General features: G+C 37.6%; 1 protein-coding gene across 2 annotated transcripts; it reads left to right on the top strand.

Annotated features, from left to right (window-relative positions):
* The first annotated feature begins 2525 nt into the window (after positions 1-2525).
* On the top strand, positions 2526-22427 carry LOC127624444 (anaphase-promoting complex subunit 4-like). 2 transcript variants are annotated; one of them, XM_052099263.1, is made up of 29 exons: positions 2526-2702; positions 3294-3411; positions 3573-3678; positions 3848-3980; positions 4071-4145; positions 4298-4324; positions 4492-4536; positions 5268-5352; positions 5507-5614; positions 6009-6092; positions 6242-6328; positions 6540-6604; positions 10098-10140; positions 10262-10338; positions 10423-10523; positions 13246-13297; positions 13397-13452; positions 13540-13586; positions 15941-15997; positions 16087-16143; positions 16225-16318; positions 16887-16984; positions 17563-17624; positions 17839-17877; positions 18042-18143; positions 19447-19542; positions 19638-19805; positions 19983-20106; positions 20842-22427. In XM_052099263.1, exons 2-29 carry the CDS (start codon positions 3304-3306, stop codon positions 21085-21087), a joined length of 2442 nt encoding a protein of 813 aa, XP_051955223.1. In that variant the 5' UTR covers positions 2526-2702; positions 3294-3303; the 3' UTR covers positions 21088-22427. The 2 variants fall into 2 exon arrangements, with proteins under 2 accessions (XP_051955223.1, XP_051955224.1); XM_052099264.1 differs by lacking the exon at positions 4298-4324.

The following is a 22427-nucleotide window of genomic DNA, read 5'->3' as shown; positions in this document are numbered from 1 at the left end:
AGCATTATTGAGATTTATTTAAAAACGAACTGTTTATATAGTATAATCAGTCTTAATATTTATAGTCTTAATTAACCTATATCAGTCTCTTGACTTTCTGTAAGTACTCACAAGTAGATTTAAATTACCTAGTAAATACTTTTGGAGTGCAATACTTTATGTAAATTATTATTCTAAGCAATATTCACACTATTAAGCACTTCAAATCCATGTACAGATGCAAACAGTTTCAGAGCCAGAGTGTCAGTCAAGAGTCTTAATTTAACCTCATATCAATAGCTTATTCCCTAAATACATTGTTATCCCCTTAAGACACCCTACCATTAACAGAATACTTTGAATGAGGACACAACAAATAACTGTCCTACAACTGTTGTATCCTATCACAGAGTTTACAAGCTCAGAAGCCACACTGGCAGACAATTATCTCTTCTTTACATTTATACTTTATGATATCCCAAAGATCAGCTGCTTCATGTTCTTTGGCTTTGTGACAACCTCTCTGAATGACCCAGAACCAGTTTACCATCCTCTCTTATTATGAGTATACATAGCTCTGAGTTTAAGGTAAATTACCTTAAGTCAATTTATTAACTTGAGAAAGAAACGTGAGGCTCTCTGCTGGTTTAAGAGAGGTGTTTGTGACGAATGGCATATGTGGCTGTGAGTGGCGCAGTAGGAGTCTATTTCAAGACACTTTATCACATTCACGTTACAGACACTGACAGCACAGAGTTATTCCCATTTCCAAACAATCCACTGATTACAGTTAAGCCTCACTGACAGGAACAATAGGAATGATCACTCACAGCTCAAGCATACAGACCACTGACTGATTCAAAGCATAACTTCAACTTTATTTATCTGTAAATATTTTATCGAAAATATTTTTTGTGGTAATTAACTTGCCACATATGCTTTTGATTAAGCTTAACTTATATAGTTAACTTATATGTTGCCACACTGCAATTTCCCCAGAAGGAGATAAAGTTTATTCTACTCTACAATAAGAGGTTATTCTCAAGCTGAACAATACCTTATATAAATGCCCAAAATACAGCTTAAACCCCCAAGCAAAGCACACTCTTTTGCATAGCAAATTACATTTCTAGCATGCTGCATTGAGTCTCCAGAGCAAAACAAATCCAGACCTTTTCTTAGAACTTTTCTTAGCCATTATATTTATTTATTAATTTCTAAAGAATTGTAATGAGTTAATGAGGTAATCTCCCTCAAGCTCACACAGTTGTCCTAAGCAGAGTAACCACAGGTGGGACATTCTCAAAAATGTTGACGTTCTTCCTTAAAAAATATTGAAATTTTAAATTCAGGTCAGTTCAGTAAAAGCTGAGGGATTTTCTTTCTTTTTTTTTTTTTAAAATAACGTTTTAATTTTTACATCTTGACTTGATTTTAATTAATAAAGGACAACTTGACCATTGTTCTTTATTTTATTATTTAATTTTGTTTCACAAATGAAGGTCACAAACTGGTTGCAACACGATAACATCAGTGACAAATCATTTAAAAGATGAATTTTCTAAAATGGTGTCAAAAGAATCACAAAACAAAACTGATCAGACTATCATCCCATTACATACATTTTTCCAATAAAATTATTTCACATGAACATTGGACAATGTTACCAATGACATATTTAAATGACCCATGTGAAACAATTACAGATGAAATGTAAATTAGTAACTTTTTCAACATGGTGGCACTATATGCACATTTGAGCAGTCTCCTCTTCTTCCTCTAAACTCCAAAAGTTCTTTTCCGCAACGTTTTGTATTTTCAAAACACAAGTTTTAAAAATGGATAACACCAATGAAATTAAATCAATGGACAAACATAATTTTTTTTATTATTTAAATAATTGATTACTTGTTTATTTATTTTCTTTTTGCACACTTGTTTGGCCTTGCACCAACACTTGAACTGAGAAATCAAAATTAGTAAAAAAAAAAGAAAAAAAAACAAGCAAATAAATAACTGTAAATGTTATAGACTCACATCATGTGGAGACTCATGCTACTCTCTGTGTTCCATGCACAACTTACCACGCACCCCATTGAGAGCCGAACCACTAATCATTACCACAAGGAGGTTACCCCATGTGACTCTACTCTCCCTAGCAACCGAGCTAATTTGGTTGCTAGATCTGGCTGGTGTCACACAGCACAACCTGGATTTGAACTCGTGACTCCAGGTGCGGTAGTAGTATTTTATATATTTTTTTGACTGAAAAAGGGACATGTTTATCACCATATTTAGATAGTGACCCTGGTAGTTCATTTCAGTATCTGCTATGGATGTGTCCTGCTTACGTTCGACGAACAGAGAGTGTCCAAATATGTTTTTTAGCGCAGTTAGTTTTTGTCATTATTTCGAACAGTAAATGCCTCTCAAAAATACCTTTTGGGGCCGCTGTAAGTTTCACCGGCAGATGTACAAAAACGTTTCACGTTTTGCGAAGTGTTTTGGCTCATGAGAGTTTCCGTAGTCATCGTTTCACTGGCGGGTCAGAGTGTTTTCATATTGGTCAGACTATCATGCTGTATCATGAGCTTTATGAACATGCATCTGTTTAGAAAACAAATGTGAACATAGTTATAGAAGTGTTATAAATCAGTTTCTTTATACGCTAGAAAGGAATTAAGAAGAATAACTGGATTGTAGTAATCGTCGTTATCTGTCTAGTAAGTGCACAAAACCCTTTAAATTGGTTTAAACAGGCTTATATTACGCTTACAATTACTCATTTACACTAGTTAAACATGCTGTTGTAACATTTAATGTGTATCTTTTTATACAATTAACTAATTTGGTTTTGAAAACAGCTGTAGTGAATTAAAAGGGAAACACTTTACAATAAGCTTCTATTCGTTAACATTATCAAATGCATTATGAATTATGAACTAACATTGAACAATATTTTTTACAGCATATACTAATCTTAATAAATGTTAATTTATAAATGGAATGTTATAAATTGTTCATTGTTAGTTCATAATTATTATCTAATGTACTAATACAAATTTAAATAAATATTCATCCAGATTCAGTTGGCTCAAGCTAACTGATATAGTTAACTAATGTTATCAAATGCAACCTTAAAGTGATAGCATTAAAGGTTTTGCTTAACTGTAGGTTTATTATATAACTTAGCTGTCACTTATGTCAAACAGATGACAGCAGTCTGTGATGCTGGACTGATCATTTATTTGTATGTCTCTGATATGAGTTGATTAGCATTTAATCTGTATTAATCTGCCTTTTTCCTTCCGTAGGGTTTTAGCAATGCCTGCTTTTCGCCAGGTTGGGGAAAAACAGCTCCCAAATCCTATTCTGTACATGGCCTGGTCTCCGAAGAGAGATCTGATTGCCCTGGCTAACACTGCAGGAGAGGTTAGGATCTTACTTAATTAGCTTTAGTGCCTATTTCTCATGTGGATATTCTCTGTATTTAAAATCATTGTAACATCATTATGTGAAATCATGTAACAGGTCCTGGCAAACATACACCTGTAGCAATGTGAAGGGGTCATTAGACTAATCTTTCATTACAGCTTCTCCTGCATCGCCTTGCCAACTTCCAGCGTGTGTGGAGTTTACCACCCAATGAGAGCACAGGAAAAGAGATCACGTCACTGGCCTGGAGACCTGATGGGAAAAGTACATTGAATTAATAGTTGACTGCTATATAAAGCATAAAGTGTAAATGCTCTCCATGTCCCGAACACAATATTTGTTCTTTGATTTACTTGTTTACATTATGCATTACTATTTGTCATTATTGCATTGTAATGTTTTGTCATTTTTAACATTGGATTGTTGTCAACAGTCCTTGCATTCAGTGTGGGAGACACGAAACAGGTGGTGTTGTGTGATGCAGAAAAGGCAGAGATCCTCCACTTGTTCCCAGTGAAATACCCTGTGTCCTGCATGCACTGGATGGAGGTGCAAGACGATAGTAGGTGTGTGTGCGCATTAGAATTATATATAGAGAGGATCTGTGTTGCTTCTCTGTCTGTGACTTTGTTTGATCCCATTTATTTTTTCTGTAGCATGTTGTCCTCATTCAGCGAGTCAGAGGATGAGTCCAGCCGTTTCCTTCCAAAGTTACCAACTCTTCCCAAAAAGTGAGACTCTAGTACATGCATGGGAAATGGCTCTGATTTATATGCCTGAGAACAATGCTTGGCCCTTTTCTTTTTCCGTGCTTATTTTCTTGTCAAGCTTTTCAAATTTTCCAATTGTTTTTATGGGTTCCCATTTTTCCTTTTGCGTTCAGCTACAGCACCACATCAAAGATATTTAGGTAAGAATACATTTTATGTGCTTAATTGTGGATTATTTGTCTTTTTTGTTTTCATACTCTTTGCCTATTGATTTTTGTCAGTCTGCATGTGTGTGACTGTGTGTGTCATTGGCTGTATGGCTATGAATGCTCTGGTTTTTCCTCATGTGTTGTGCTCTCTCTTGCAGTGAAGAGAAATCAGATGGAGTCACAAACCTTTTGGGGGACGTGAGGTCAGTGCTATAATTCTCGACTTTGATTGGCTCAAGGATGGTTTTGGTTCACCCAAAAATGAAAGTTTTCTCCTCATTTATTCATCCCATCCCAGATATGCATTACATACTGTCTTCTGCAAAACACAACAAAGATTTTTAGAAGAATATTTCAGCTCTGTAGGTCCATACAATGCAAGTGAATGGTGGCCAGAACTTGGAAGCTCCAAAAAAAAGCACAAAGGCAGCATAAAAGTAATCCATATTTTCAGAAGTGATATGATAGGTGTGGGTGAAAAACAGATCATAATTTAAATCCTTAAATACCATAAATCTCCAATTTCACTTCCATATACTTTTTTTTTCTTTGTGCATTTCACCACCTACTGGTTGATGCTGGTCAAAGGTGGAGATTTATAGTAAAAAAAAGGACTTAAATATTGATCTGTTTCTCACCCACACCTATCATATCACTTCTGAAGACATGGACTAAATCACTGGAGTCTTATGGATTACTTTTATGCATTTTTTGGGCATCAAAGTTCTGGCCATCATTAACTTGGATTGTATGGACCTACAGAGATTTTCTTCTAAAAATCTTAATTTGTGTTCTGCAGAAGAAAGAAATTCATATGCATCTGGGATGGCATGAGGGTGAGCAAATTATGAGAATTAAAAAAAAATTTACTTTCTTTAATCCTGAGACTTTCCTGGTTATGTATTTTGATTTATGTGTGACATATGCATTGCAGGCTCAATATTCTTGTGGTGGGCGGGCCCTCTGGTTTTGTAGAGCTGTATGCGTATGGCCTATATAAGATTGCCACGCTGAGTGGGGTAAGATGTGATGTGCAAACATACTCTTTCTCTCGACTTCACATACACACTCTCTTTCTCTACATGTGATTGATTTAACATTCATTTTAAATCATTTATTTTGTATATCTTCAATTGTTTTTATACTTTTAAATATTTTATATGTCTCTCTCAGATTTCAGGGACCTGCCGTAGTCTCGGACTGTCCAGTGACCTCAAGTCCCTCTCGGTTATTACAGAGATTAGATCCACAGAAGACAATCCTGAGATTCATTACATACAGGTAAAGCTGTTGGCTTGGAAACCTCAAATTCAAATCATATAATTTCTATCCAAGCAAGCATTGTCATTATCAGCATTGTGCTCTCTCTAGTAATCCAAAACCATATCTCATCTCTGGATCGATTGTTACATTAATGTGTACAGAGGCCACTTACTGTATGTAAAGGTTCCATCAATGCGTGTAGAAACCTTACCACTCAATTGACTTCAGGAAATACCCTCTTTCTAAATATATCCTATCAATGAGTCCTATTTAAGTCAGACAGATTGCAAGTAAACAAAGTGCAAACAGGTTGAGGCACAGCTGGGGGGCAGTTAAGACTCTCAGATTACATGTGGCATCTCGGCATTGAGTGGCATGTACCAGTGTAAAATCAGTGGATTTTCTTTTGCAGCTGGACACTGGGCTGCTTTCTTCATGTCTGCCTGAGTTGACCAAGATGGCACGCAAGTTTACACACATTTCAACATTGCTACAGGTGAGGTCTTCATTAACAGCCTTTTCTTAGGGTCTCCTGAGTTGTGCAGTTGGCCTGTCACAGTCAGTAGATGCACAGAACAAACATTACCCTCTATCTATTTTCTTAGATAGAGGGTATTTTCTAGTTACTTATTTTCTGTCTATTAGTACCTGCGTCTCTCACTCACCTGTATGTGTGAAGCATGGGAGGAGATTCTTATGCAGATGGACCTCCGCCTCACTAAGTTTGTCCAGGTAAGAGGTCACCACAATGTAGCCAATCACAAGCAAAACACACATAAACATTCAACAAGACGTCACTCAATAAGGCCTTTATAAACCTTACTTAGAAAATGCATGTAAACAAACTCGTGTCCTGTTGTCCATGGAAGCTATTGTAATGGGCTATTTTTGTTCTTTGACTGTACAGTGTCTTTGGCTGAATTGTGTGATGTGTTTTTTGCAGGAGAAGAACACGAGCACTCAGGTTCAGGATGAGTTTCTGGAGCTACTGCTGTGGGGTCATGCAAGGTACACAATTAATCTTAAAAATCCTTTATGGGAACACTAGGAACATACTTAATCTCTAAAACTTCTTTATAGATGCATGGATTTCTTCTTTTTGAAAAGCACGTGTGCTTCCGGTCCGATCTCTCTGGTGGTAGTGATGATAAGCCATTAGGGAAAGATTGTTTGATGCAAATTGAAAGTTGCAGTTACATCATTCTTTCTTCATAATTGCATCTCATTTTTCTCGAGCAAAGCTTGTATAATCACACACATTTTTTTAATGTTTCTCATTTCTTACATTGTTTTAATGCAACCAAGATTAAATCTTCTCATGTTTGTGTTTGCTCTAAATGTCCAGTGAGGGGCACCATATGACCTTAAGCTTGACCCTTTTTTCTCAACTGATTGGTGTAGTTTGGTAGCTGATTAAAAGTGGAAAATACACTGACTCTTTCCCAGCTCTGATTAGCTAATTTTTAAAGGATCATTAAAGGATTTGTTCACCCCAAAAATGAAAATTCTCTCATCATTTACTCACCCTCATGCCATCTCAGATGTGTATGACTTTCTTCTGCAGAAAAAAATTGAAGATGTTTAGAAAAATATCTCAGCTCTGTTGATCCATGCAATGCAAGTAAATGGTGACCAAAACTTTGAAGCTTCAAAAATCACATAAAGGTGGCATAAAAGTAATCCATACGATGCCAGTGGTTTAATCAATGTCTTCTGAAGTGACCCCGTCAGTTTTGGGTGAGAACAGACCAAAATGTAACCAATTTTTCACTGTACATCTTGCAGTCTCTAGGCACATACATAATTTTAAGCTCGATTACACTTCCTAGTGCTTGACGTATGTACAGAATGCCAGATGGCGCTAGGAAGAGTAATCAAGCTTGATTGCCAAGGTGCTGTCAAGATTTAGAGTGAAAAAGGAGTTACATTTTGGTCTGTTTTCACCTAAAACCGATTGTATTGCTTCAGAAGACATGAGCTGTTTCTCAATGTGAGTTTTTTTGTTCTTATGTTCACGTTGAATTGTTCTACGTTATCCACTGCCGAAGTTAAATTCCAATCAGCAAGAACGCAAGTAAAGTGGACACAGGAAATTACCCGGATGTGTTCTTAATTTCTAGGATGCATTGGATGGTGACTTGATGTGGGCAAGAATTTGATACTACAGTGGCAGACGAAGGACATTTATCGTTTAGTTTTTTTTTCCTCAAGAGTCTCCCGCTGTAAGCTTGTGAAAGTCTGACGTCGTCGTGAGAGTCGTTATACTCCGTCAACATTTCAAGTGGCTCGAGCCACTTCTCCTAATTCCGAGTGTCATCGTGCACGAACTTCTAAATCATGTTCCGTAGGGTTTGATTAAATTTCTTGACCTAGCTGTCCATTTGGGGTTGGAAAACGCTGGTATGAATCAATTTAATCCCCAATAATACGTACAGTTTACGTAGCGTGCGTGACATGAGTGCATGGATTTCTTTTGGAATCCCCACTTGGGAGATAATTCTGAAGAGTGCTTCTGCAACACAGAACCAACAAAAAGCGATGCCCGCATGTTGTCCATTTTAATTGCTCGACAAGGTCCATACCAATTCCTTTGAAGGAGACCTCGATCTATGGAAGGGGGCGCAATGGTGCTTTTGAGGTGGCCAACAGATTCACCTGCTGACATTCACAGCATTCCGCATACCACCTGCGAATGTCTTTGATACTAACAGCTGGGTTGTATCCTCTTTTGTCTGAGTATCCTGCCTCACTCGTTACAACCAATCTTTGATAATCGAAAAATAAGGGTATGAGAGTGCAATGCCCAGCTGGATGCATTGAACATCAATCACTTTCACCTGGTCAAAGGCATGCCTAAGTGATTAGTTTCACGTCAGCTCCAGAATGAAATCCCCTAAAGGGAATCATCTAAGGGCTGGGGAAGCTGACACTTCCCCCTACCTTGTGTCCTCATGACGTGGAGCTGATGTAGACTTAGATGTCATCTTGTCTTAAGCCAGCTGGACTGCCTCATCTAGCGACGCTGGTTGGTGGCACTGGACCCACTCCTTTTGGTAAAAAGAAAAGTACGGCCGCCCATACCATGCTCCGTCCGTCTGCTCGAGGAGCTTGATGAAAGCCTCCGGGTCGTGACTTGAGGCACGGCCATAGGTGGGTCCGGGTCATGGCTGAAGACCCCTCCTGGTGTACCAAGCTCTGTACGTGGATGTGGCGCAGACATGGATGTAGATGTCATGGTCCTAAACCAGCTGGACTGCCTCATCCAGCAACGCCAATCGGTGGCACTGGACCCATTCCAACATCCCTCTTGATAGCCAGACGATTAACTTTTCCAGTAACACCAGATCGAGCATCTCCTTGGCGTCACATTCTTCAGCCTTCGGCAGGTGACTCAGAGTTTTTGAGTGAATGCGAATGGGAGGTTGTGCTCGTGAGCAGAAGTGTTGGTGATGTTGCACTGGGCTGTGGCTGACCCATTACAGGATGGCTTTCTTTAAGTCTTCATACACCAGGGGGTTGGATGCAGGAAGTTGGTGGTCCACTAGCTGGACTTCCCTGGACAACAGTGGCAGTAGGCAGACCACCCACTTGGTGCTCGGCCACTTCCATGCTCCCGCCATCCACTCGAGGAGCTCGTTGAAAGCATCTGGGTCGTCCTGAGGTCCCATCATAGTGAGCGTGACTTGAGGCATGGCCATAGGTGGGTCCAGGGTCATGGCTGAAGACCCCTCCTGTTGCACCAAGCTCTGTAGCACCTGCCAGTCCTCCGTTTGAGCCTGGAAGAGCAACTGGAACCGCTGCTCCTGTTCCACGTGCAGCTCAAGCAGAGACTGATGTTGGGCTTGGTGGATGCCGGCGAGGGTCTTAATCACTTTGGTCAGCGGCAAAGACTCCATGATGGCATTTCTCCGGGGGCCAGGTGAATTGTCCATTTAAGTCTTTTATTGGTCACACTTTTCAGCGTTACACACACAAAGATCTGCTTTTCAGCATAATTTGAACACAGCTGCTTGTGTCACTCTCCCTCCCCTTCAGTGGTCTGGACTGCCTTAATATCCCTCTCCAGCTCTCACTGCAACACAAAACTGCTGTTAGATACAATATCCCACAGGAGTCAATCCTAACCGCTCTTCCTCTCCCGGCCTTGCTCTCCACAGAACGTCGATCGACCATGCCCCATCTCCACACTGAACTGGTCCTTTAAGCTGGAAATGTCTTAAAATCTTGTTGTTTGAGTCTTTTGAACTTCATCACTTTGAAGGGAGAGCAGAAACTAAAAAGCATCCTCACAATATTACATAGAACACAACATATTTACCTAACCTTCACTGATTGGTTGAGATCAATGTCAAGAATGAGATCATGGTTGCAATGAAAAACAAAGTGCAAGAATCTGCCCCAACAGATAACAGTTAATGAGTCTAACTTACAGTAAGAATGTTTAATAAGTGTTTAAAAGTTCTGAATTATTTGAATGGATAATTCAATAATTTTTTTTCAGCCCTGAACTTCAGGCTCTTCTCATGAATCAACTCACAGTCAAGGTAAGTCTGTCTGGAATTAGCATTGATCATTGTATTAGTTGCAGTAGCTTTTGTCGTTAGTGACACAATTATAACTAATTGCTTTTGTTTTTAAAGTGTTATTATTCTTTTAACCACTAAGGGTTTGAAGATGTTGGGCCAGTCCATTGATTCTTCCTACTCCAGTATCCAGAAACTTGTTATCAGTCACTTGCAGAGGTATGTTTGATTCAATAGCCCTTTAACCAACATTAGATAAAGGACATCAATGCATGTTCATTGAGTGTCTTGCTGTGCATACAGTGGCTCAGAGGCTCTGCTGTATCATCTGAGTGAGGTCAAAGGAATGGCACTCTGGAAGCAGAAGTTTCAACCTCTCGGCCTGGATCCTGCAGCCATCGAGGGTAAAAGACTATTTATTTACTCTTTTATCACTCCTGACCTCAGATTAATCTGGTACAGTTATTTATGCCTTGTATTGCAGGACAATTGAGATGATAATACTTCAGCAATTAAAATAAAATTATATAGTGATGCCTTTCTGTAATTAAAAAACAAAACGAAAGTAAAACAGTAGAATTAGCAGGAGTCACATGATGCTGTGCAAGGTCAGACGTGTGAATGGTAGGCTCTGCGCACTTTGCTAGTTTTGACACTATTAATATCATAAACCAGTGAGATTCGATACACCCTATTCCATAAATGTTCTAGGAAGACAATATGTCAAGAATTCTAAATCTGGTGTCCCACATGACGCCATGCGAAGGACAGACGTGTGAGAGGCAGCTCTGCGCACTTTGCTAATTCTTTAAATTATTTCCATGATATAATCCGGTAAACATGGCAAAGAAGTCAAAATCCTCAGGCTCTGGAGACATTAAAAGACACTTACATGATCAAGATGTAAGCCCAGACAGGCCCGTGGACCAGGGACTCGATTTGGATGATGTGGCGGGAGGAATCCAGTGTTATCTGTCCAACATGTCAGTGATTTTGACGAAGGTAGTTGCGGAATTGGAGGATCTCGCTGTAATACGTTAATGCCAAATTTCTGAGATCATCCATAAAGATCTTGTGTTACGTGGGGCTAGGAATAAAGGAAGACTTTCTTTGAAAAAAAAAACACCGCTTTTTCTTGTTCCAAGACTTTGCAAATTCGACGAGAGAAACGTGATCGATTAACGGAACGTCGCTTTTACACTGATGTTCCTGGCCAAATTGAGAATAGATGCTAAGGATGGCCGTAAAGCATTCACTTGCCCACAGCAAGCTTTGTCCTTCATAAAGTCAATGGAATGAAGTTATTTTGTGGTACACACAATGCAGCCGAGTGAACCGACTCACTGAACTCACTTTGATTATAGACTTGACTGTCTGAGGAACTGAGCGCATTTTTTGTTTCTTTTTGTGCTGGTTCCATCTAGCAGCTGGAGTTTGTTTTGTGGAATAACACTCCTTCAGGACAGTGTTGTGGATGAATCTACACGTTTGTTTTGTGGAGTATTTCTTGCAAGACATTGGAGTGCTATTTACCTGGGCCATTGATATTAATAATGCTTTTAAAGAATTCTATCTTTAGAGTTCCACGTCTTCGTCTACTGATGAAGATATTAGAAACTTTTTGGAACCATTAGAAATCCTTAAACTGATTCTAAGATAACCTTGTAGGAGCTTGGCAAGGTAATTAAGGCCTTGTCTACAGGCAAGGCTTCGGGGCCAGACGGATTTGCCACTGAATTTTTTAGATCTTATGCTACAGAACTAGGAGTGGTAATTACTGCTTTTGGAAAAGGTCTTGAGGCCTATTACTCTGGCTAATTCAGAGTCTGGGGGATGGAGCTTTAACTTCTGTTAAGAGTTTATGGAAGAAAGATTTAAAATTAGTATTGGAGGAACGAGTGTGGTGTAGTATTATAAAAAAAATTCAAGCAAGGGTGTGCTTTATGCAATTCAGGATTTTACATTGATTCTATTGGACCCCCTCTAGATTGTATAGGCTTGGTCTTAAAGACACACCCACCTCCTTGGCGATGCCAATCAGAAGATGAAAACACAACCCATGTTTTTTGCCGGTGTGTTAAGATCCAAGAACTTAGGTTGAAGGTTCAGAGTTTTATGTGTGATGTATAGGGTACTAAAATGTCATATTGCTCCAGACTATGTATTTTAGGAGATGGGGTGGTCATCAATATAGGAGATAAACACATTAAAAACTGGGTTCTAACCAGTGTTTTTATCAGCAGACAAATTATTTTAAGGAATGGAAGTAGGCTGGAGCGCCCTCATGTCAAGAATGGCGGATGGGAGATGAAGTGGGTGGTGGCTTTCGAGGAAACGTCATGTAGAAGGCTGGGGAGTTGGGATTCATTTAATGGGAAATGGGGCAGCTCTTTGCCATTTTTGGGGGGCTCTCGGGGAGGGGCAGTGGAGAGAGAAGTTTAGTTTTAAATCTGTGTGATGATTAGTGAGGATGTCTTCAAAAATACTGCCATAAATAGTTTTCATTTATCAGTCAACATCATACAAAGTCAAGTAAACATAAAAAAAGATAAAACAATATTTGGTGTGAACACCTTTTGTCTTCAAAACTGCACCAATTCTCTTAGGTACACCTGGATACAGTTTTTATTGGTTTTTGGCAGATAGGATGTTCCAAGCTTCTTGGAGAATTTTCCACAGCTGTTCTATCTATTTCTGCTGTCTAAATTGTTCTGTCTCTTCTTGTAATCCCAGACTGACTCAATATTCAGTGGGGGCTCTGTGGGGACCATGCCATCTGTTGCAGGACACCCTGTTCTTCTATTCTATTTGCAAAAGAAATGTTTGGGAGTCTAAAATGTATATTTCCTATTGACACACTGGAGTTGAAGATATAAATAACCATCTTAAGACATATGTTTTTGTGAAGCATCTTATGTGCCTAAGACTTTTGCACAGTATTGTATGTTTTTCTTTTCTTTATATGAATCAATAATTATACAAACAAATATTAATCCCAAACAAAAAATTAGAATGAGCAAAATGCTGTTTAAATGTTTTAGATGAAGTATGATGTATGTCACTCTCACACCACAGGGCAGCTTCTTAAATGTATTCCATGAGAGCTACCTTTTTGTGTCTCTATAGATGCTATTGTAGCAGTGGGCTCTTTTACCCTGAAGTCCAGTGAACTTTTACAGTAAGTTGAATCTTATTATACTCAAAATGTCCTCCTGGAGGGTTTGAGTGTCTGCATATTTCATCATTAAACTCTCTCAATACATTGTTTTGATTCTAGAGTCATTGATAAGAGTATGAAGAACTTCAAAGCTTTTTTCCGTTGGCTGTATGTTGGTAAGATGTGGCTTTTGTATGAGTATTAGCTGTCAGATGAATTGGGTGCAAGTGTTTTTTAATATAGCAGTTTTTGCTTTTTCACAGCAATGCTTCGAATGTCTGAAGATCATGTTCCTCCTGAGCTTAACAAGGTGAGAAAGTGGCTTGAATCAGTAATTGACAGACATGAAAAGTGATGGATTGTGGGTGAATAAAACGGTGATGGTGGGAGGTTTAATCATGCAAAAAAATAAACACCTTCTTTTAGGGGTGGACTGGCCATCGGGAGCACCCTGGGCTCTTACATTCCCGCACTGACCTCATTATAGCGCGAGAAGTAAATAAACTTTGAAAGGTTTAGAGAATATATTGACTTTTTTATTTTGAAATCATAAAATGTCTTTTAGTTTGACATTACTTTTTCAATCGCATATCTGAATGCACACATGTACTCTGTAACTTGCGTGCACGTCATTATTTCACATATAAATCAAAATAATGGTGACTACCAAAAACACACATTAAGTATCAGATGAGTGCCCAATAATCACAAAATGACAAATAACTGCTAGTTATAACTAATAACTGAAAGACGCAACAAACTCACACAGAGTGAAAATATGAGCAAATAATCTGCAAAATATCTGCACTTTAAGAGGTATATTTTATGTTTTACATATTTAAATATGTACAGATTCTGGGCAACTTTCTGTTTTCGTTTATTTATTTATTTTAAATAAACATTTACACTTATATAGGTAATAACATGAAATTGTACCCTTACAAAAAACGAGAGTTCATTGCAAATACGTCACTAATAATTTTCACATGCAAATGAGAATTTTAGAAAAGAAAAATGCTTTGCAGGAACCTTGTGGCCAATTGTCCATTGTTGCCAAAGGTTTGCTGTGGTTTAACCACTATCAGCAAAGAGCTGCAAACTTCTGGAAAACTTTTGCGATGAATCAAAAGCTAATTTGCATGTGAAAATAATGACTGACAAATTTCCTGCGAATTTGTGGCTAGTTTAAAAAATTGTTATCTTCAGTTAACATCAAATACTTTCTTCATCTAACTATTTTGAACAACATTTTCTGATCTTGTGTAGCTTTATATATATATGTATATATATAATTATTATTATACTTGTTGCTTCCTCAACCTCATATTAACAAGGACAATAGTTTATTTGCACTTCTAGAAAAGTTATAAAACAAAGTTATTCTAAAAGTTGAAAGGTGATTAAGATCTGCACCTAAAATACACACTTTCCCTTGTACTTTCATGTACATTTTAACTTAACATCTGCATGTTGGTGTAACGGATTCAAAAGATGAGCAAGGAGGAGGCGGGAACCGGCTTACAAACTTTAATCACAAATTAAACACTTTCAACTCTCTCTTGAACTGGCGTCACCAGCTCCCCTGTATCTCTGTCCCGCTGATTGGCCAGCTCAGCACCAGGTAAGCACCCTCACGGCCCGGCCATGCGCTCCTCCTAGTCACAGTTGGGGAAACAAAGTTCTCAGACTTGTTATTTGTCTGAGCTATAAAGTGCTTATTTTAAGTGTTTTTCTAAATAAATTCCACTCATCACATTAATAGTGGTTTTATATGTTTAAAGTTATGACAATTTTTGCACTGGAGGGGGCCGTTGTCATGACTAGCAGTCAATAGAAATGTCTGTTAATGTAAAAATCTAAAACCGATACTGTGTATTAAAGTCATTGTCCTTACCGCTAAGCTTTAAAAAGGCATAAAATAACCAAAAAGGCACCATTAAAGTAGTCCATATGACTTGTACATTTTATTTAAAGTCTCTTTAAGATATACGATAGCTTTGTGAATCTTAAAAGGCTGTGTTTAATAAATAAATAGTCTGCATGCACAGTGCACTTCCGTAAATGAGCAGTGCTCTGTTGTGTCACACATGGCACATGCTAGCTGATTATTTATTTATTAAATTATAATAATATTTCAGTTCCAAAAAAATAACTGTTATTGAAAATGGGCTGATATCTTATTGCAAAAAATAGAAGAAGAAAAAAAGTCCAGATACAAGTAAAAAAAAATTGTAAAGAGATCTTGCTTCATTTCTACTGGAATTACTGGTAATTTTGTTGATGCATTATCCAGTAAACTATTTAAAAATAAAGCTTTTCTTAATAAGCTTAAAAAAAAAAATGTAAATTGTTTTCTCTATTTTATAATGAAATTATGTGTAGTTGGATGCTTTTGTTTATTTACAAATAAAAGAGGACCCTCAATTAGTTTCACCCAGTGAGGTTTAGACATTCTAAACTGATTAAGTAAAAACAACACTGGTATCAGATCGGGATCGGTATCTGTATTGGTCGATACAAAGAGTTCAGGTATTTGAATTGGATCGGCAGAGAAAAAATTATATTGTTGCATCTCTAGTTTTTTTCTCCTATAATAGAGAGATTTTTCTTATATTGAGTCATATTTCTGCTGTAAATAATGTTAGTTTGGTTTGAATATTTCAGATGACTCAGAAGGATCTGGCTTTTGTGGCTGACTTTCTGTCTGAGCATTTCAGTGCTGTAAGTGAATGACACTCATCGTTTACATTAAACAAACATTTGGGTAGCCCCTGTAAAGCCCATCTTCTCACTTTCTTTCCCCATTCCAGAACGAGGAGCTGTTTGATCGGAAAGGGAAGTATTTTAATGTTGAGCGCGTCGGACAGGTGAGGGCCTTCAAAAAAAATCAGGTAGTGCAAATTATTTTCCTTGTTTTTCCTCTAACATGCTTGTTTGGTTATTTGCAGTACTTGAAGGATGAAGATGAAGACTTGGTGTCTCCCCCCAACATGGAGGGCAACCAATGGGTGATGTTTGTTAAGCAGAGCACTCACATGAAAGGTAAATTCACAACACCTTCTCCCATTATTACATCACAAGATTTGTGCTTATATGAACTTAAAGAATAATTTACCCAAAGATTATCATTCTCAAAACATTTTCACAAATCAGAACACAAAGGAAGATATTTTGATGGAGATTTGATGTGACTTTATCCATACAATGCAAGTCAATGGGATCCAAACTTTCAAGCTCCAAAAAGCACATAAATGAAACATAAAGGTAATCCATACAACTCCAGTGATTAAATCAATGTCTTCTGAAGCCATAGAATCGGTTTTGGGTGAGAACAGACCAAATTAAACTACTTTTTTTTACTATAAATCTTGACAATGCAGTCACTAGGCATGATCACAATTACAAGCTTGATTACACTTCCTAGTACTTGATGCATGCATTGTGATTGCCAAGGAGACTGCAGATGTCAAGATTTATAGTGAAAAAGATATCGGATAGCTTCAAACAACATGTATTAAACCACTAGTCTTATGGATTACCTTTATGCTGTCCATACTGTATGTCCTTTTTTGATAGGACGAAATGTAATTACTTTTTTGTTTTTGCGCAGACAGTCCACTGCTCTTCCCCACGTACCCACAGAAGTCTCTGCATTTTGTCAAAAGAATGATGGAAGGCTCCATTGATCTGTGCTTACAGAAACCAGCCGTTAGTCTCTGTCACACACAAACCTTCACACTCTCTCTGTCTCTAACGTCAGGCATTAAAACTTGCATTGACAAACGATTGAAATTCTGAGGGGGTTGGACACATGAACATTACCACATCAGTGGAATAGTTTTACTCATGTTCTATTTTGAAACCTTACAATTTGTAGCGGCATAACTTGAACTTGTCATGCTTTTATTATGGGTTGGGTAAGTTTGTGTTTGCTGAGTCAGTGTTTATGTGTGTATGAAATGTAGTCAGCCATATTGGGAACAGTTGTAAAATGCACATGCTGCATTTCGAGGCCCTAATTTATCCAAAAGACCACAACATAGAGCTTTCTGGTTAAATCTTCTCTGCTCTCTTTAGTATACAAATACACTATCTTCCCCTCAAAAATATACAACCTTGCATAACAGTGATGTAAACCCATTGTCCATCCATTAGTATGATGTTTTCTATCACTTTTAATATAACAGAACCATTAGCTACATTAACTGTAATGCTTTACCCTTTCTGCTGACCACTGTTTACCCTTGCACTAATGCGTCTGACTCCTTTGTGTTTATGTGTTTCAGGAGGTCATTGGGCATTCAGTAAAACAAGCTATGTGTTTAAAATTGTACACCGTGCCTGAGAGGTAATCCATATTTCAGTTTCACATGGCAAATCAAGAAACGGTCTAAAACAGAACAACCTAAAATCAATTGAAGGAATAGTAAATATACTGTCATCTATGTCTGGCAAAGGACATAGTAAATTGTGCTTATTTTGATTTACTGAATCAGGGTTTGTATTATGTCTCACTGTTGGCATTATGATGACTTCTGTATTTTTCGTTATATTTTTGATAGCTCTGAAAATACACCAAGGCTATTTGAGCTTCCATCACTGTAAGTGGATTACTTGTATATCTTTGTGATAAAACTCTAAACAAAGTAGGCTATTTTGTAATGGTGAATTCAGTCAGTGGTTTGATTGTGAGTGTAAAATTATTATAAAGTACACATGGGATACAGATAATGTTTCTAAAATTATAACCATGTTTTCAATGCAGGTGGAATGATAAGAAGGCTGGTATGCATTACGTAGTATTCTGCATGCCAGAAATCTCTCCATCTAAAATGTATATACTAAGGAGAGCAACAGACCCCAACAGGTATACTCCCTTCGCCTTTTTATCCTTGGAGTTTGTCTTTTTAACATTTCGTAAAAGAATAATTTGCACCAAACTGAAGATTCTCTTATCATTTACTCACCCCATGCCATCCCAGATGTGTATGACTTTCTTTCAACTGCTCAATTCAAATGAAGATTATTAGAAGAATTTCTCAGAACTTTTGGTCCACATAATGTAAATGTGTGCCAAAATTTTGAAGCTCCAAAAATCAAACAAGTCAGCATAAAAGTAATCCATAAGACTACAGTGGTTAAATCAATATCTTGTGGAGTGATGTGATAGGTGTGGGTGAGAAACAGATGTAAGAATATATAAAAAAAAAACACAAAGGAAGGTCTTGGTCTTCGGTTGAAAATGCTGAAGTCTTTATTGCACTGTAGCAGTGAAAAAGTGCATGTAGTACCTTGGATTCAGCAGAGTCAGACTAAACCACGAGCATTCTCAAACTTAACCTTTTAACTAGTTTGTAAAATAACATGCCACCTATCATGTTAATGAGGCTGTGCTCTTCATGTAATTAAATAACAATCTCAAGGTCTGGTTCCCCTATGTTGTTCCAGGCGTGAGCACCCAAATGGTATGGTGTTACCAATTGTTTAGACAAATACCCGGCTGAATGATAAATAGGGTCATGTATCACATTATCTTAGATGGTTCTCTGTGTCCCACTGTTGTTCCCATGCTATACCCATTTAAAGTACAAAGTAGTGACCAAGTTTAATCTGTTAGTATAATAATGAAGTCCTTTTTGGGTGATTGTGGTTTCTCAAACAAAATTAGGTCAAGTAGGGCTTTAGGGCAGAATACTGTAATTTCTTACACAGATCAATATGTACTTTTTTACCATAAATTCTCCTTCCTGCTCAGTCAATATAACTTTCACATTCTTCTGTTTTTGTTGATTCACATTCTTCATGCATATTGCCCCCTACTGGTCAGGGAGACTTAGAAAGAAAAGTACTTAAATATTGATCTGTTTTTCACCCACACTGATCATATCACTTCTGATCACATTGATTTAACCATTGGAGTCATATGGATTACTTTTATGCTGCCTTAATGTCATTTTTGGAGCATCAACATTTTGGCACCCATTCACTTGGATTGTATGGACCTACAGAGCTGAAACACTCCTCTGCAGAAGACATGGCATGAGGGTGAGTAAATGAGGAGAGAGTTCTCATTTTTTGGTGAACTATTGCTTTAAATTATTTAAAAATAAAAAGTATTTTACGAAGTTAAGATGTATAATTGTGTGTGTGTGTGTGCGCGTGCGCTTTAGGTCTATACCTAATGGTCTGGTGGCCCTTAACATCAACACTCCTCTCAATTCTAGTATATCTAGTATAGATGATGAAGCACCAACATCAAATTCTATGTGAGTTCATCTATACCATTATTGGATCTTTGACCATGCATTTTTGTATGTGTGTGTGCATGATTAATTTGATGGCAGTACAATTGTTATTTTAGTGACTCAATGTACAGTTGCCTTGATGCCCGTTTCTATGATGACGAGACTTTGACCGTGATATTGCGAAGTCTGGAAGACGATGAGAATAAGATGCGTGTCCTCATTCAGCTTCCTCTAAACTCTGCTTTAAGCTGGGAGGAGGAGTTCATCTGGGACCTTACGCTCAGGTGCAGCTCGTCTATTGACTTCCACCAATCAACAACATGCTGAATCACATCTTTAGCTTTAGCAAAAAAATATATATAATAATGTCAGTGCGTGCCTTTACTGTATGTCTGTGGCTTGCAAACATTGGTTGTCCAGAATAAGAGCTGCTCTCTTGACATTTGTTCTCTATCTGTCAGACTCGAGCAGCAGACAGAAGGGATCCCTGTCCAGGGTCTGACCTGGGGAAACCAGAGCAGAGAGTTGGAGAACATTAAAGCTCAGTTTGTGGCTGTTAATGGGATCCGCAAAGTGGCCTGTGTGGTAAGAGTGACAGCCTTCATTTCGAACTTTGAAGCTCAAAAAACATTAAATATTGATCTGTTTCTCACCCACATATCGCTTCTTAAGACATGGATTTAACCACTGGAGTCATATGGATTACTTTTATGCTGACTTCGTTCTTTTGAAGCGTCAAAGATTTGGTCACCATTCACTTGCATTGTATGACATACAGAGCTGAGATATTCATCTCAGTTCAGCAGTAGAAAGAAACTCACACACATCTGGGATGCCATCAGGATGAGCAAATTATAAGAGAATTTTCATTTTTATTAGAACTATTCCTTTAAGAATGAGGTGAAAAAGTGAGAAGTGGAAAAACAGCTTTTTTAAAACTTGACTTAAAGTAATTCAAAATAAGCAATTATATTTCAAATTTAAATCCACATTTACGATCAGGGACGTCCAAACTCAAGGTTCAAAACTCACATTTGACCTCCAAGTTCAAGGAAATCACTGTCACGTGTAGGTTCATTCACAGTCAAAAATTGGTGTCATTCCAAGGTCAAACCACACCTGACTTCCTCTTCCTGTTTGCTCACCTACAGTACATTCACGTGTTACGCCAAAAACTTGACTCAGTGTGCACCCATGAAATATAATATAATTGTTTAATATAATAAACTATATTAGTAAGCAACGTTACTACAGCTGTTGTATAGCATGCTATATGTAAACGATAGTGAATAAATGGTCTTGTCTCTCCACTCTCATCAGCTGAGTGCCAATCTGAGGCATGTCCGTGTGTTTGAAATGGATGCAGAGGAGGAAGAGGAGGAGGAAGAGCGTGCAGATGAGTCACAGGAAATGAGCTCAGACCAGGACAGACTTGAGGATACATTGACCAATCAGAGTGATGTTGGAGGAGGAGGAGATGGAGGGGGCGGGGCTGAGGATGCTCAGGTGACAGAGCAAGGGTCAGGAAGCATTCTGGACAACACTGCAGGGTCAGATACTCATTGAGCATTCACCATATCTGGCACCTGAACTATGGACTCTTCTACAAACTCAGAATCACTCCATGATTACCAGTTTTTGTCAAGTACTTTATGTACTAAAAATAAAAATATTTTGTGATAAAGAAAACTGATGAACATTTCACATTCGCATTTATAAATAAATTGATTTGCTGTTTAATATTAAGATTATTAAATAAGTTGGGTTTTACTGTATATGTCTTTCAAGGGCCAGGGGTCCGTAAAGGTACTGCAGAGGGTCTGTGGGGAAGATCCTGTATATAAAACATTTAAAAAATATATATATATTTATATTTCAAATAGTTGACATTGTGAATTTGTTAGACAGAATTTTGTAGATGAACATTAACATTATTAAATAATTTATATAATGCTTAAAATAGATAATTTGATATTCTTAATTAAATGTATTATAAAGTGTTTTATTTTTTTGCAAAATAACTTCTTTTGTTTTTAGGGGGGTTCCCTTGTGCTGGCTGAGAGTCTGGATGGGGGTTAGAGCCAGCAAAGTTTAGGGCAATTGGGCGACAACAAATTTTTTCTATATTGCTCACCTAGAAATGAGGTGAAAAATTACAAGTTCAGTCCTAGGGAGTAGGAGAGAGTTAACAATTTCAGGTTCTAATCCGGTCTAAGTCCAGATTTATCCCCGGTGCAGGAACATAAATCCTAAAGTGCTTCCAGTAGCCTCTGTGGATGATGCCATTCATTCTGCGAGTGAAGAAATATGGTATCTGTCCAAATATGGCCTAAAATAAGACGTTAAACGTGATGCTCATTTTGTCTGTATCTATTCATTTATTCAAAAATACATAAAAAATACAAAACAATGACTTGAATACACCTCTACAATTATGATCATGTATTAAATCCAAAAATAGGGTTAAATTAAAACATTTGTTAGTGGTGTAACCATCTGTTGTCATGTGACAAATAACAAAACAAAAACATTCTATAAACATCCAGGTCAAAAGTAACTCTATGGGAAAAAAAATTATATTTGTGTTTTTTTAAGTTTTGCAATTTGTGATTAACACAAATGGCGAGGGGCAAGTTAATAATTGTAATATCTTTTACTAGATGGTTACACCACTTGACATACATTTTTTTATTTTTATTATTTGTAGAAAAATGCTAAAAATATATATATATTTTAAATGATGAAACCAACATAGACACAAAGATTTTGACAAATTTGACACGTCTTAACCCTTGAATGCGTATGTAACTTCACACCCCTTAAATGCATATGTGGGTAAAAAAACACCCAGTTGAAATATACAGTACAAGTACAATGAATGGACTAGGATAAAATGTTTTTTGTTT

The sequence above is a fragment of the Xyrauchen texanus genome, chromosome 30, assembly GCF_025860055.1.
Source record: "Xyrauchen texanus isolate HMW12.3.18 chromosome 30, RBS_HiC_50CHRs, whole genome shotgun sequence".
NCBI lineage: Eukaryota > Metazoa > Chordata > Actinopteri > Cypriniformes > Catostomidae > Xyrauchen > Xyrauchen texanus.
This window is presented reverse-complemented; position numbering and strand designations above follow the sequence as displayed.